Raw genomic sequence first — 14,592 nt, forward strand, 5'->3', positions numbered from 1 at the left:
ATCTTCTGTTGGGAGTTTTTTTTATTGTTGCTTAGAAAGTGTTTGAGTTAATGTCAGAGTGAAAAAAAAGTTTGTCACTTATCTTTTATCTAATATTTTCTTGGAAAGTGTTTGATTAAATGTTAAATTGAAGTTGAAATTATCCTATGTTTGGAACATGGAAGTTTCCTCTTGGTTTTGTTTTAGTTATTGCTTCGAAAGTTTTGAATTAATAATAGAGGCGAAAATGAAAATCGATCAAGTTAGTTCTTCTGGAAAATAGTTTTTGAATCAATGTCTAGAATTAAGGTCATATTTGATCATATACTTCATGGAATGTAAAGAATTATAGAGAGCATGTGTTTTCAAGCCATGTCAAATATATACCAAGCCGTGTCTATCACAATATATGCATGAATGCTCAACATGGTGGTAAATCTGGTGATATTGTCTTAATAATCTTCTTTTGTGGAATTCATCATATATCTCATAAAATGCATGATACATATTGTAAATATGACGGTTATTAGTTTACTCTGTAAAAGAAATTTTTTTCCTGTTTTCTAATATATTTTTTTTGATTCATCAGGTATCTCAGGTAATGTCAATAAAATGCTTTAGTCCTAGCACCCAAGTGCGACTATGAACTTCAAAGTTGAAGTTTACGTCCTTTGATGAGATCTTGCTTGCTTAGCTCCGATTGCTGCGAGCTTGATCGAAAAAAAAAGACCTGATTGAAAAGATGTGAGGGGTAACTTAGAAACTGTTACATCCTAAAGGTTTTATCCTATGACAAAGCTAACCATACAAAGCAGTAGATAATCATTAGTTGGCAATGATGTGTTTTGAAATAGTTATTATTAGATCCTATAGGTGTTTGAACTGCTGTTTGTGGTTTTCTTTCTCAGGTTGTTAGCTCAGAACTGATCCTCCTATAAGGGGTTCTTTGATTCTCCTGGTACTAGGAAAACTTTACTGGCTAGAGCTGCAACCAACAAAGTTGATACTTGCCTCATTCATGTTATTGGAAGTTAGCTTTTATAGACTTGTATTGGTGAGCCTACATAACTTTTCCAGGTTATTCGTTGCTAATTATTCTAGATAATCTTTTTCACCCAGAAGTTATTATAGTTTACTCTAGTTTAATGTTACCATTGTGCGTGGCTCGTGAGATAGTATTTCTTATTTAATATCATCCACATGTAAATTGCCCTCTCGAAGAAAGGTTGCACGACCTTCGTCGTTGTGGTAGATGCCACCAAGATAATGAGATACTATGTATTATGCTTGAAATTGTGAAATCAACTTCATGCTTGACTCTCGAGGAATCTCAACTTAATTTTGGTTTTTTGTACATCACAATTTGATACATGTTTCTAATCTCATTCTAGATCTGACGCTTTGGATTCATCACACTATGTCTTGGAGACTTGGACGATTAGATCAAAAGGTCGAATTCAGGTTACCTGATTTAGGAACAAGACACATATTTTAGATCTTTAACTAGAATAATGAATTGTGAAAGAGATTTCATGTTTGAGATCTAATCTCGCATTCATTCAAATTTTCAGTGGTAAGTTATCTTAGTTCTTTTGTTTGTAGTGTCATTGTCATATCCAATACCACAACTTCTCTACAATTTTCATATAAGTCTGTTTGATTTGACGAATCGGGAACAAACATAAGAAGTGTGTGTGTATAAAAGGAGGAATGTATGCGATTAGAGCTCAAAGAGAGACAGTCTTAAAACATTTCTTGAATACGCAATGATGGTGAAGGGATACCAGAAGCTTGGTTCAACTCCCAAGTCCCAAATACATGGTTTACAACTACTTTTTTCTAATAACTTTGAATTTGAAATCTACTATCGGATATATTGTATGTTACATTTACTTTATATTTTCGATAATATGTTGACAACCTAATTTACGCTTCTTTTGTTTTTCGTAGTCACACTATAATGAACTTCTTTGTTTGTTGAAAAATAATGAACTCAATTATAGTAAGTATAACATTTGACATTTTTTACTTATGATTTTCCTAAGAGTACTAAAATTGAAATTTACACTTGGATGTATAATGTTACATTTAATTTATATTTACGATGAATCTGAACTACTTTGGTGAAAGGTGTTTGTGACGGAAAAGGAAAAAAAAACTACCATGTTACTATAGGAGGAGAAGTGTGTTTATGACGGAACATGGAGTATCACAGTGTTTTCTTGTCGAGTAATTTAGATCCCTATAGTACTTTCTTGTGATATATAACCTACTTATGTGACGCCCCGCGTCCCAAAATAGGCACGACCATGCCCCGACAACTCACAGACGAGATAAAAATCCGACAAAATCTCCTATGTAAATCAAACTGGTCGCACCTGTAAACCTGTCATGCAAACCATACATTCGCATACACCAAAAATAAACTATGGAGCGGAAGCTAAACAGACTCAACTCAGTTTCGGGTCGAAACCCGAACCATACAAAAAAACTACCAAAGCCTCATTAACACCAATACAACTTATAAACAACTCTAAGTGTTGTGTATATACATATTCGAGTTTGGTTACTGAAATAACTACATAACTTGGAAATAACGATAAAGCCAATCAACGAAAACCAAAGAAAACGACGCCACGCCACTAGCCTCGTCAGACAATATCACCGGTCGGAATACACACTCCGCCTCGAGGCTACACAAAGCACTTGCACACTAACAACTGGTAGGGGGGTCAAAGTACTCACCGACACGAGTTATTCTGGTAGAAGACCAATCCAAAACCTATCACGTTTTCAAAAGTTCACTTAGTGAGTTTTAAACATCATGACAAAAAGGAGTTATCAAACCAGTTACTATATATACTATATACAAAACTATTTTCCTTAATCTAGCAAGCAATAGTAGTGATTAGTTGCCCACCCACGGTGCGCTCCCAATTAAGAGGGGAGTTCCTCAGGCAATCCTAGAGTGCGTTAGATAGTACCAGCCCATTTAGGCACTAGCCTAACGTCTCCTCGAGAAAGAGACTTACCCCTAGTCGGGAAGCCCCTCTCCCACTAAGGAACTCCGCAATCATTGAAGAGTTTACCTCATGATATATATATATATAACTTAAGTATCTAAATATGTTTTAAATCACCGAGTTCGAATAAGAGAGCCGTCCCCCAATACCCATGGAAGGACTAGAACCTCATTCTCTTCGGTACCCTATCATGCATCTAATGCAATCTTTCAAAATCAGTTACGTCCATATCTCAAAACCAATATTCTCATTCAATCTCAAAACCCATTTTCCCATTCATATCATTATCTTATCAAACAAGAAAGTGGAACAACCAATAGCCATTTCACACACAAAGCAGAGGGATTCCCAATCAATGTCACCTCACAGGCGAGCGGTCAGGGTGTACGGCCTTGAGCCTCGAGATGGAGGCACGTGCACCAATGACCAGCAAGTGAAGCACTTTACTCCCACTGGTCTCGTGACTAGTGTCGCACCACCTCACCGGTCTCACACGGGTCACACCCCATGTCCACATGCCATCCTAACCTCAATGGCTACGTGCCCGTAGGATGACATAATCCGCAGTCGGGTACATACAAGAAACCCCAACTATTTCACAATCATCGTAAAAATTGTTCGAAAGCATTTCTCGTATCACAGCAAAATCATTCCAGCATATTTCAGTTCATCACTAAAATTGAGTTGCATGCTATCTAAACTCTAGTTATAATGGCGCATATATAACTATATGACTTAGCACATTTCATTATCTATAAAACCATGCTGGATAAAGGATTCAAAACCCCTACCCCAGTCCTTGCATCACGAAAGACCTCCCGCCTACCAGACGACCAAATTCCTCCTCATTCGCATACTCTGGGATAAGGAAGAATAACCAAAACCGAAAAGAAACATTAGGTTCTTATACTAAGAACCTTCGTAAATAAAAAGAAACATTAAAACAAAACCATGAAAAACTTAAAAGCAAACTCGCTAACTTCGGAAGACTTCAAGTATCAATCGAATCGATCTCTAACTTTCATAGACACATCCACTTAATATCAATCCTATACCGTTTGAAAGGTACTTCTATCCTTAACATTTGTTCATTGAATGTCTATGTCAAACTCCGAGTGAATCGCCCTCGAAAGTTACCACACATACACAACAATACCATAGATATCCCTAACAGCGCAGTACGCACTATAACAATCACAACTCTTTCATTCAAGCTCCAAATAAATCGTACTATACATTTCTGGGATCGTCACAAGACAAGCTACAATATCGATGAAGACTAAAAGAGGTTTTGGAACCACTACGACTAGCTAAAAAAACTAAAACAGTGAGCAGTTCTCGGGTTTGCTGAATAGCGCGCTGCTCGGTAAAACAGTCTTAACTCTCTCGTCCGAGATTGAAACGAGTTGTGCCATACCATTCTAGAAAGCTAACACCCTAAGCTGTGACTCTCGTGTTCGGAGAAAAACAGTTTGGACACTCTACAAGGCCCAGATTGTACGACAACAAACTGCACTGTGCAGTCCTTCGAAATTGTCGTTTGATCATTGAACTAACCAATTAACTTCTCTAACTTGTGCATAAGTTCCAAAATTACATGATTCCAACAGCATAACCCTAGAATTACCTGAGCTATGAAAATACCCAAATTTCCAGATCATAAAACCCTAGGATTTAAGAACAATCAATTAAATCATCAAAACCATAATTTCTTACTTGATTTAGTTGTTCTTACTCTACTTGTTCATGATTTCATTCCAAACTAATAGAAATTCGAAGTAGAAACAAGATTTCATCAACCAAATTCAAAAGAAATTCGGTCTAGAGAGAGAAAGGGAATTTTACTTACCAAATTATCCATAAAGACTAGCTCCAATCACTTCCCAATACTTTAATTCAACAAAAACAAGATTTCCTCCTTGAAAATCAACCCAATTCACTTGGTTTTCGATTTTCTTCCACTCAAACCCTAACCCTCTCATGAAAATCGAACAGAGAAAGAATACAAGAGAAGTCGGTTCTGAGTTTCCCCCCAAATAGCCGAAAATTTTAAATTAGTCCTTAGATTTGTCCTGATTGCATAATACCCCCCCCCCCCCCCCAAATTGCACTCTTTGCTGATTTAGCTCCTCTTTTGACTTGACCCAAATGTCAAATAGTCCTTCAACTAATCTTGAAAACATGGGATGTTACAACTTATAAGTGATATAAATAGTTTGTACTAATATGATGGACTTGCTTGATATGTAAATGAAAAACTATGCAATAAGAAAAAATACTTGAAATGGTGGCTTTAGTTTGTCCGTTGCTTTTTAGGTTTTCCTCCTATGATGTGATAAATACACCTACCTGTGCCCTATGGGCACGGGCTATACCTAGTGTGATACAAAAATAAATGTTGGTGAAGGGACTCGAACACGGAACCTTCTGCGCGCTTGTTCCACCTTCGTGCCAAGATGACAACCTACGTGGTTTTGAAATAATCTACTCTTCTATATATATATATATATATAGAGGTTCTTTCTTGTAATTACTGAAAAGGGGGGCCCTAGAGGTGAGGGGGCCCGGTGCGGTCGCACCTCCTGCACCCCCTCACCCACGCCCCTGGGACCTATTACACATGAATGTGTTTGAAATTTGGCTTGGGAAGGAGACCCAGAGAAATAATCTGAGTCAGCCTACAGAACCACCCTTTGTTCAGTTACAGTTGACTATGACTGAGCAGCCTAATAATGCAATTTAGCTGATCACAAACCATGAACTAAAGACTAACGAGCAGTTGAGAGAGAAACTCAGATTGAGGTCAAAGGACGAAAATCTCCCAATAACCACCTTCATTGTTAGAACTTCGAGAGATAAAGAGATGAATTTTACATGCGCACAGTGGTAATTTATTTCTCTTTATCAACAAACCTAATTGTCCCAAATTTAATATAATCCTGTTAATTTCTAATCTATTTGTTCTGAAAATTATATCTTAGTTTTTCTTTCTGTTTTTTTGTTTTGGATTTTTGGATTCCCACCTAGGTTCATAGATTTGGCCCTAGATATTTGTAAAATAATACAATTTTTCAAACTCTGTCTTCGAGTTCTCAAAACCCTTCAAATGGGAAGGGTAATGGGTTGAAATTGTTCGTACGTGCAACTTGCCCAAATCTAGGAAGTAGTTGTAGGAATTCCTACAGAGGGAGGTTTAATCGAAGTTTCTTAAAGAGCGAAAGTTGTTAACGTTGATTTAGGTAAGTTACTCTTTTCATTGACATGTTCTTCTTCTTCTTCTTCTTCTTCTTCTTCTGTTTCAGGAATTACGCAGGAAATGACGTAATGGTGATTATTACAGGACTTAACAAAACCACAAAGAGGGATGTAGCAGTTAAGAAGAGCTCTAGAATCATAGATTGTTTGGTGTGGGTGAAAATTCGATTTTATATTTTGAAAATTTTAGGTTTATCATCTTCGTACTCACTTCTAACAAGATTTTTGAAACTGGGTTGTAAGTCTTTTGCTCATTAATAGTAAGTTTTGTACAAATTATGATTTGACCAAGGATTTGAAAAGTATTTTGTTAGATTTGGTAATGAAGTAGAGGAATATCTATGTTTAAAGTGGCTTGGGTTAAAAAAAAGTTCTGAAAAAAAAGGGTTATTTCCCAAATGGCCCCCAACTTTGTGACCAACTTCTTGCCTGGCCCCCTACTTTACCAAATATTCCCGTATGGCCAGGCAGGAAGCTGGTCACAAAGTTGGGGGCCATTTGGGAAATAACCCAAATAAAAATTGAAACTCCATACATGGTGGTCAACGAAAGAACAAGAAGAAATGGATGAAGTAGATGATGGAAGAGAATAAAGATAAGGAAGGAAGCTCGAAAAAAAAAGTAAATGAATTAAACAAGGGTGTCTTTGGAATTTAAAGGAGGGTCTTTCTGGAAAGTCTTAGAAAAAGTAACAGTCAAGGACGGAAAAATAAAAACGGAGGTCGTCCGAATATTTCGCTAAACTAAGGGGCTAGCCAGGAAGCTGGTCAGAAACTAAGGGCCATTTAGAAAATAACCCTTATAAATTTCCCTTTCGTTTTAGTATTCATTTCATATGGAAGGAGAGCATGTCTTGGATCTTTCTGAAAGGAAATTCAAGAAGGCGCCTCCCTTGTTTACATTAGAGGCGCACCTTCTTGTTGTAGTATTCCTGTGCCAAATTTTACAAGATCAGTGAGTATGCAGTACCGAAGACAGGAGGCGTATTAGAATTTTCTTTTGTTTAAAATGTATGGTGCATTAATTGATGTGTATAACAAAGGAGGAGGATGTATTTTGTAGTATATACATTTCTTTTAAATTAATAAGATTACACTTCTCAAACTTATCTCTAAAAGTTAGATTATATTGTTCAAACTTACCTTTGAAAATTTACACAAAAATGTCGCTCCCTTTGATTTTACAAAATCTCACCAAACTCAGTCCTCAGACTTCTCTTTTCAATTTCAGAATTTAATTGAATTGTTCGTTCTCGAATGGCACAGGTTATACTCTCGTATTTAGATAAGTAGGGATGGTAGGAATTGACTCTTGAGATCCTTGATCATTGCTTGAGCATGCCAATGACCGGCTACAGCTTTCTTTGTGTTTGTTAGGGCTTAATATTTTGTAGAGCTTGATTATCTCTTTTTTCTTTAGCGTAACTCGAACCATTGACCACTAAGATGAAAGACTGAACCTTTTACCATTTCAACCAAAAGTTGTTGGCTTGACGATCTGGTAACATTAGATATAGTTCAAGTTGTTTTGAATTACTTAATGAATAGTCTATATAATAGTTTCCATTTCACTTCCCTTTCGGAAAAACAAACCAATATACTGCACGTATTTAAGGGAGTATAGTCTTATAAATGTGTTCGAAATTTGGCTTGGGAAGGACACCCCGATAAATAATCTGGCCCGCCTATAGAATCACCCTTTGTTCAGTTACAGTTGATTACGATTGAGCGGCCTAATAATGGCACTTGGCTGATCAGACAGTAATTACTCACCATAACGATGATAACGTGATCAGCTAAAAGTCAGATTTTGGCTGCTCAAAACCATTATGACTTATCAAAAATGGAAATATAATAAAAGTCACTGTTTAGTTCCAGTTTTAGTGGTTCATGTATTTATGATGCCAAATAGTTCACCCACCCAATTAGAATTTTATATTTCATAAGAGAAAAACACTCTAAAAGGTTGTAGTTTACCCACCCACCCCATAATTTGTAATTTTTCAAGCTTGCACTTAGTTAGAAGTTTGATTTCCTTGCACCAAATATATCTCTCTCTCTCTCTCTAACTTTTTCTCTCTCTAAACCATAATAACTTTCAAAATAGAAACACATATAGCTAGTTGTACTAGTAGAACTCATGTAGGTGGTGTGATTTTAGTCATTTTCAACCAAATTAGGGTCTTATGGGTAGCATGGCTCAAACCCATACAAATAGAGTTTATAAGTTTGAAAAACGGCAACTTACTTTTCATTTAAGAGCTGCACCAAGGCAGAGAGACTAGAGAGAGTAGAGAGAGGGAGAGAGAAACCAACCTCTCACTGATAAGAATTTTAGAAGAACAACAACCCAAAGACAACCTTCAATGATGGAAACGGCTAGTATTACCACCACTCTCATAAAGCAAAGATGGAGACTATGTATTTTTGTAAGCTCACTAGGTTGTTTGATTCTAATATCACTTCTCAAGTATCAATATCAAGATCCGAATCGATCGCCTTTTCAAATCATAAGATCAACAAGAACAATAGCATCAACAACAGAAATCATTACTTCAACAACTATAACAAAGTCTCAAGATCTTTCTAGTACCTATAAACACACCATAGATAAGCATCACCAATATGTAAACCATACATTTAACCACAAGTATGACAAGTTATTGATGAATGAATCGAAAAAGGAGTGTAATATCTTTCAAGGTAAATGGGTTTATAATCCAAAAGCAAATACTTCATATGTAGAATCGGAGTGTCCGTTCCTTAGCGATCAAGTGACATGTCGAAGAAATGGAAGGGTCGATTTCGAATATGAGAAATGGATGTGGGAGGGTGAGGGTTGTGAGAATATCCCTAGGTAAGTTGATAAGTTCTTGTTATTTGAGTTTATTACTGACTTGAAAACCTTTTTATAGGATTGCAATTTGAATACCTCTGTTATGGATGGAAAACTAAACAGGTGGAATGGGAAGGAGATATTGGAGAGATTAAGAGGAAAAAGGGTGATCATAGTTGGAGATTCACTCAATAGAAACCAGTGGGAATCTCTCTCTTGTCTTCTTTATTCTTCTATTCCTTCTAAAGGTTCATATGTACATGTTGGAAATGGCAACTATAAAATTTTCAAAGCCAAGGTACATTGTACTTTTATTTCTTGTTCATGTGTTCTTGATGAAAATAGGCAGAAGGAGAGAGAGTGATTTGGTTGACGTTTAACAGGATTACAACTGCACTGTTGAGTTCTACTGGAGTCCCTTTCTCGTCGAACTAGAAGAGACCAAACCAAATGGGCTTGCAGTTCTAAAGCTCGACACAATCTCACCCTCAGCGAATCAATGGCAAGGGGCGGACATTATGGTTTTCAACACTGGACATTGGTGGAACCACCACGGGAAACTCCAAGCGTAATTTCACCCTTCACATCAACATTCGTACACAAATGAACAATGAGTTCTTATGTATGAAAAATTTTGCAGGTGGAAATTATTCAAGCACAAGAACAAGTTTTTACAGAATATGGAAGTGGAATTAGCGTTCGATATAGCCATGAAAACGTGGGCTAATTGGGTCGATAAGAATGTTGATTCAGCCAAAACAACTGTTGTTTTTAGGAGTATTTCTCCAGAACACAAAGGGTATGTGGTTATTTGAATGCATGAATGGTAAAATAATCATCCCTAATTATGTGACTATTTGAACTCTTGAGATTTTTGAAATGCAGGGAGCAATGGTGTCATAATCAAACACAACCAATCCAAGACAACTCTTATATACCTATATTCCCAAGACCCTTACTCAAAGTTGTGGAGAAAACAATCAGAGAAATGCGAACGCCAGTTACGTATTTGAACATCACAAAACTATCCGAGTACCGAAAAGACGCTCACCCGACAGTATACACAAGCAAGCAAGGGAAGCTATTAACAATGGAGCAAAGACAAAAGCCAGAAGTTTATGCAGATTGCAATCACTGGTGTTTGCCTGGAGTACCTGATACATGGAACTCACTTTTGTTCACTTCTCTATTTTTTGACTCATCTAGGGACGTACTATAGCCTAAAATGTACTTCCAGGTCTATTTTTATGCTTAAATGTCCTCGCCATATAATTCATGTTTTACTCGTAAAAAGTACTGCGATAAATGTGAAGCCATCCTGATAACAATATATTTCATTGCAGTTGGTGTCTGGTTGTGCTCGTAGGGCACAGCTTATGCCTAGTAAATTTACAAGAGAAGACGGTTTCTATATACATATGTATATACAAGGACATGTAACTGTGTGGAAGATAAGGAGTTCATACCAGTAGAAATGTTGTTTCACTAATAATAATATCTATTACTTACCTGATATGGACATCTTTGAATAAACCAAAATGCTAGAGATACTGAAACAGCAGAAGCATTTTCTTCACACCTTTTTGCTGGGCGGATAATGATGAAAAACTAGAACATACCAGCTTATTTAAAGAGTCAACTTACTGCTATACCTAAAGAACTTCCCATTCACATATATCCTCAGTTGATAAATTCTTCGAGTCCACACTTGTAGTAAGAGTGGAAGAAGTGCAACTTCTGGTTATCTGTCTTCCAGTTTCGCCATCAATGCCTGCGTGCCAAATTGCTAGCTGCTCATATTCCTTCTTTTTCGATAACCCTATTCTTGAAGTGAGAGCATGACAGATTTTTTTCTACAAAAAATAATATTATCAATTGGTTTTTGTTATTTGAAAAACTATGAATTTAAATATTTAATCAACCTCTGAATTTTATTTGTGCATGTGTTTTTACTTGTTAGGGGGATACCAGTGGATCAATTCCATCTTCTTTCCAAAATATATTAGATAGTCTGGTTTGGGTTCTACACTCATTCCATTTCGTGCCAGTTAAGTAATCCAAAAGCAAGTGAAGTTGGCGCTAGGTTGGGCAGGTGGGGAAGCCCGAGTGGTCGAAGGCAAATTTCTATACGAAGGTAAGATCTTGTAAATGTCTAACTCGGCGAAGTGGGCCCCGAGGACAATGTGGCTGGTACTAAGTCGAGTGTTAGATCAGCTTCAAATTTACCCATCGACACCATCTAGAGATAGAGAGGGTGTACCTTGTAAGATTTTTGCCTGGGTACACTAGAAGAAAGGGCGAATGGTTGCACAGTTATACAACTATCTTCAAGCTTTACATTATCGAACTGTTCGATATTCTCCATGCCCGGCCCGAAAGCATCAGCTGAATTTTGAAGTTCCGCACCACCATCATCAAATCTTCCTGTAATAAATTGTTCAGTTAAACAAATCTGGTAATCAGAAAATGTTTTGCGTGCATATAGATAACGTCACAACGAACAAAAGTTTTAATCTCTTCACAATTTATTTCAAGGTTTATCTAGCCTGGGGAACTCATATTTTGAGTTTACTTAATTGTTGGGGCTAAACTCTAAAGAGGAACACTATTAGATATCAGCGAAATTAACATCATGTATGCAAACTAAAACTAAAGAACTAGTAGGATAGTCACTATTCGAATGATTGCCAAGATACCTTTGGACGGAGTCAACGGTCGAACCTCCATTGCTTCTTTCTCGCATAATACAACTGAAGAACCTAAACGAGTATTTATATCTTCAGAAGCCTTGCCCAAAATGTTACTATCATTAGTTCCTCCGCATTTTGTGGAGGTGATCTTTTTCAGTGCACCAGATGATTTTTCATCAATTTCGTCAAATGATATATCAGAAATTGATCCCCAACTTGAAACATTGCCATATGAATCTCCTCCATTAATTACCGAGTTTTGACACTCCTCAACATTCTCATTCTGTTCTGTGAATTTAGAACTTCGCTTTTTAACAGTATATGCAGGAGAGGAAGAACACAAACAATCGTTATCTTTAGTTCCACGAAGCAGTGACGGTTGAGTTGAACCTCCACTAATAGAGTCGATGACCTCTGAAACATAATGAATTGTTGGATTCTCCTCTACAGGTTCATGTTTAGTTGCTAGCTCTGAATTCTTAAGAAAATCAGTACGACTTTGTTCAGAAAAGTCGTAGTCGGCAGCAGCCCTAGGAAGCAAATGAGTTATTTGAGGAACTCCACCTAAAAATGAAACTAGACTTGAATCTTTTACTGCAGGTGCAATCACCTCCAAATTCTTAACTGGAACATTCTCTTTTCCAAGATTATCCTTCGACTTTACACAGCTCCTAAATTCAGCGTCTACCAATATATCAGACCCTATCATTTTGACACATTCTTCTGAAGATGGAGGAAGCATATCATTCATAACTTCTGTACAGAACTTTTTAATATTTCCGCCCGCCCTTTGCACCTGGTTTTCGAAATATTTCGTTGTTTCCTGTCCAAAATAGTGAAAGATTGTTAGAAAGTTGACAGCTATAAGTAAATTAGGAGAGATTATCTGTTTATGAGGTTTGGGCGAAAATGCAAATTACCATACTTTCAAGATTCTATCGATGAACTCCTTTTTATCAGTACATACCTGGTTAGTCAGAACATCCTCCACTTCATTGCACATAGCTTCAAATTTATTGTATACGTTTCCAACCCAGGTTATACCTTTAGATTTGAAATCCATATCGAACATATATACAGGTACAAGAGCTGTGAAAAAAAAGTAATAAAACCTTAGTCAAAATGAAACAAATGGCCACACAATGTTAAAACATGACTCAGAATTCAACAAATAAATCAAAACACAAACTTAAGTTTTTGTAGCAAGTAATTCACTATATCAACTACATAATTTCCGCCATCCACGATAAAGATAGAAAACCAAGATCACCTAGTCCTTAACTAATTTTTAAATTATCAAGTCGAAAGGTGTAATTGTTCAAAATAATTAGAGAGTCTACAAGCATATTATAATTATATATAACCTTATGAAATATCATATACATTTAACAAAACCAACTCTAGAGTCTAGACGATTCTAAACGGCTCTAACACATAGAAAGAATTAGAGATAAGCTCCTAGATATGAGAAAGAATTCCTAACTTGAGACGATATGTATTATACTTCTACACCAAATTATGTGAGATACCAAATACATTATCGTTATTATCTTCTCAAGCAACTTTAAACTCACTCCAAAATTAAAAAAAAAAAACCCCAAGGAAAAGAGAGGTTTTGCTCAACAATGTTATTCTTTATTGACTTAATAAGATACGACATTTTTGTGTTAGAGTAGCCAGGAGGTTACTTATTTGGATTGTTAGGGCTCGTAGTTTACTTCGGAAACAAACCTACCCCAACATTTCTTCTGCAAAAAAAAATTCGGATTTTGCCTAAAGCTGTATCACCTGAAAATTCTTATGTTACTCCTAAATACAAGGTATATCATGAAGACAGATAATGAACAAAGGGTATAAAGAATCTTCAACTGTCAAATATATGATCAAAAACCATAACTAGAAACTCTAGAATCAAATTACATGATCATGGCATCAACTAAAATTTTAACCTATACAAAATAAGAAACATAATCAACCAATACCCAAATCAACCAATACCTAGGTCAACTAGGTAATCAGCATAAATTCCTAAAACCCTTCATATCATCTGTTTTCCTCTCTCACAAACAAAAAAAAAAAAAAACCCAATAACCCATAATGAAAGAATAAGAATTAAAGAGAAACAACTACAAAATCCAGTATAATCAATAGGAATAAACCCAAAAAACATTTCATCTTCATCTAAAAAGGAAATATAAACTGAGAAGGCAAGGTAATTACTAACCGAGCTATGAAGAACCCAAACTCCTAAAGAGAAGAAAAACTTTGAAGGATTATAAAAAAGTTTCTGTTTTGGGTTTCACAAGTAAATGTGAAAGAAGAAGATGGAAGAAAAGATTGTTTTGGTGGAAGAGGTCGAAACGGTGGAAGAAGAGATAGGAGAGGGTTCTAATGGTTTGATAAACAAGTTTTGAGAAGAGGAGTTCTATAGAATAAGGTTTCTTTGACGTAAGTTACTCCACCGGTATACGAAAGAAGCCCCACTTTGACACCGATTCTGATTTCCTAAACGCCACGTTTAAATATTTTCCTTATTTTTGTGAGGGACAACAAAACTAGTCTGGGCTGGGTCATTAGGTAAGTTACTCCACGAGTATTTGATGAGTCAAATTGGTCAGTTTTGACCTATTCAAAAAGTTACCAGATTGACCTGGATACATACTGATGATCCAAAAAATGATCATTAGTTAACTATTGTCAATGAGTCAAGAGAAGACTAAAAGTTCACCGAGTCAGTCCACGTCAAGTCAACAGGGAGGTGAATCCGAATGAGGTTAGCAACTCCAACCCAGAACTGGGGGATCAGCACG

The 14,592-nt window shown here is 36.4% G+C and overlaps 2 protein-coding genes and 1 long non-coding RNA gene across 3 annotated transcripts; 1 reads left to right on the forward strand and 2 right to left on the reverse strand.

Annotated features, from left to right (window-relative positions):
• Window positions 1-2,420: 2,420 nt before the first annotated feature.
• LOC147557140 (uncharacterized) lies at window positions 2,421-5,008 on the reverse strand. The gene is made up of 3 exons (XR_015233870.1): window positions 4,852-5,008; window positions 3,794-3,860; window positions 2,421-2,761 (listed from the first exon to the last, which is right to left on the reverse strand). It is a non-coding gene; the product is annotated as an uncharacterized LOC147557140 (long non-coding RNA).
• A 3,236-nt stretch (window positions 5,009-8,244) lies between these two features.
• LOC147557141 (protein trichome birefringence-like 42) lies at window positions 8,245-10,505 on the forward strand. Its single transcript, XM_086658130.1, has 5 exons — window positions 8,245-9,113; window positions 9,216-9,390; window positions 9,476-9,660; window positions 9,733-9,891; window positions 9,978-10,505. Exons 1-5 carry the CDS (start codon window positions 8,623-8,625, stop codon window positions 10,309-10,311), a joined length of 1,344 nt encoding a protein of 447 aa, XP_086514256.1. The 5' UTR covers window positions 8,245-8,622; the 3' UTR covers window positions 10,312-10,505.
• Window positions 10,401-14,354, reverse strand: LOC147557142 (uncharacterized). The gene is made up of 5 exons (XM_086658131.1): window positions 14,007-14,354; window positions 12,750-12,871; window positions 11,789-12,605; window positions 11,353-11,516; window positions 10,401-10,945 (listed from the first exon to the last, which is right to left on the reverse strand). Exons 2-5 carry the CDS (start codon window positions 12,852-12,854, stop codon window positions 10,745-10,747), a joined length of 1,287 nt encoding a protein of 428 aa, XP_086514257.1. The 5' UTR covers window positions 12,855-12,871; window positions 14,007-14,354; the 3' UTR covers window positions 10,401-10,744.
• Between the last annotated feature and the right edge of the window lie 238 nt (window positions 14,355-14,592).

Source organism: Eschscholzia californica, unplaced genomic scaffold, assembly GCF_041429995.1.
Source record: "Eschscholzia californica isolate CP2 unplaced genomic scaffold, dmEscCali1.0.p SCAF_2, whole genome shotgun sequence".
Lineage (NCBI taxonomy): Eukaryota > Viridiplantae > Streptophyta > Magnoliopsida > Ranunculales > Papaveraceae > Eschscholzia > Eschscholzia californica.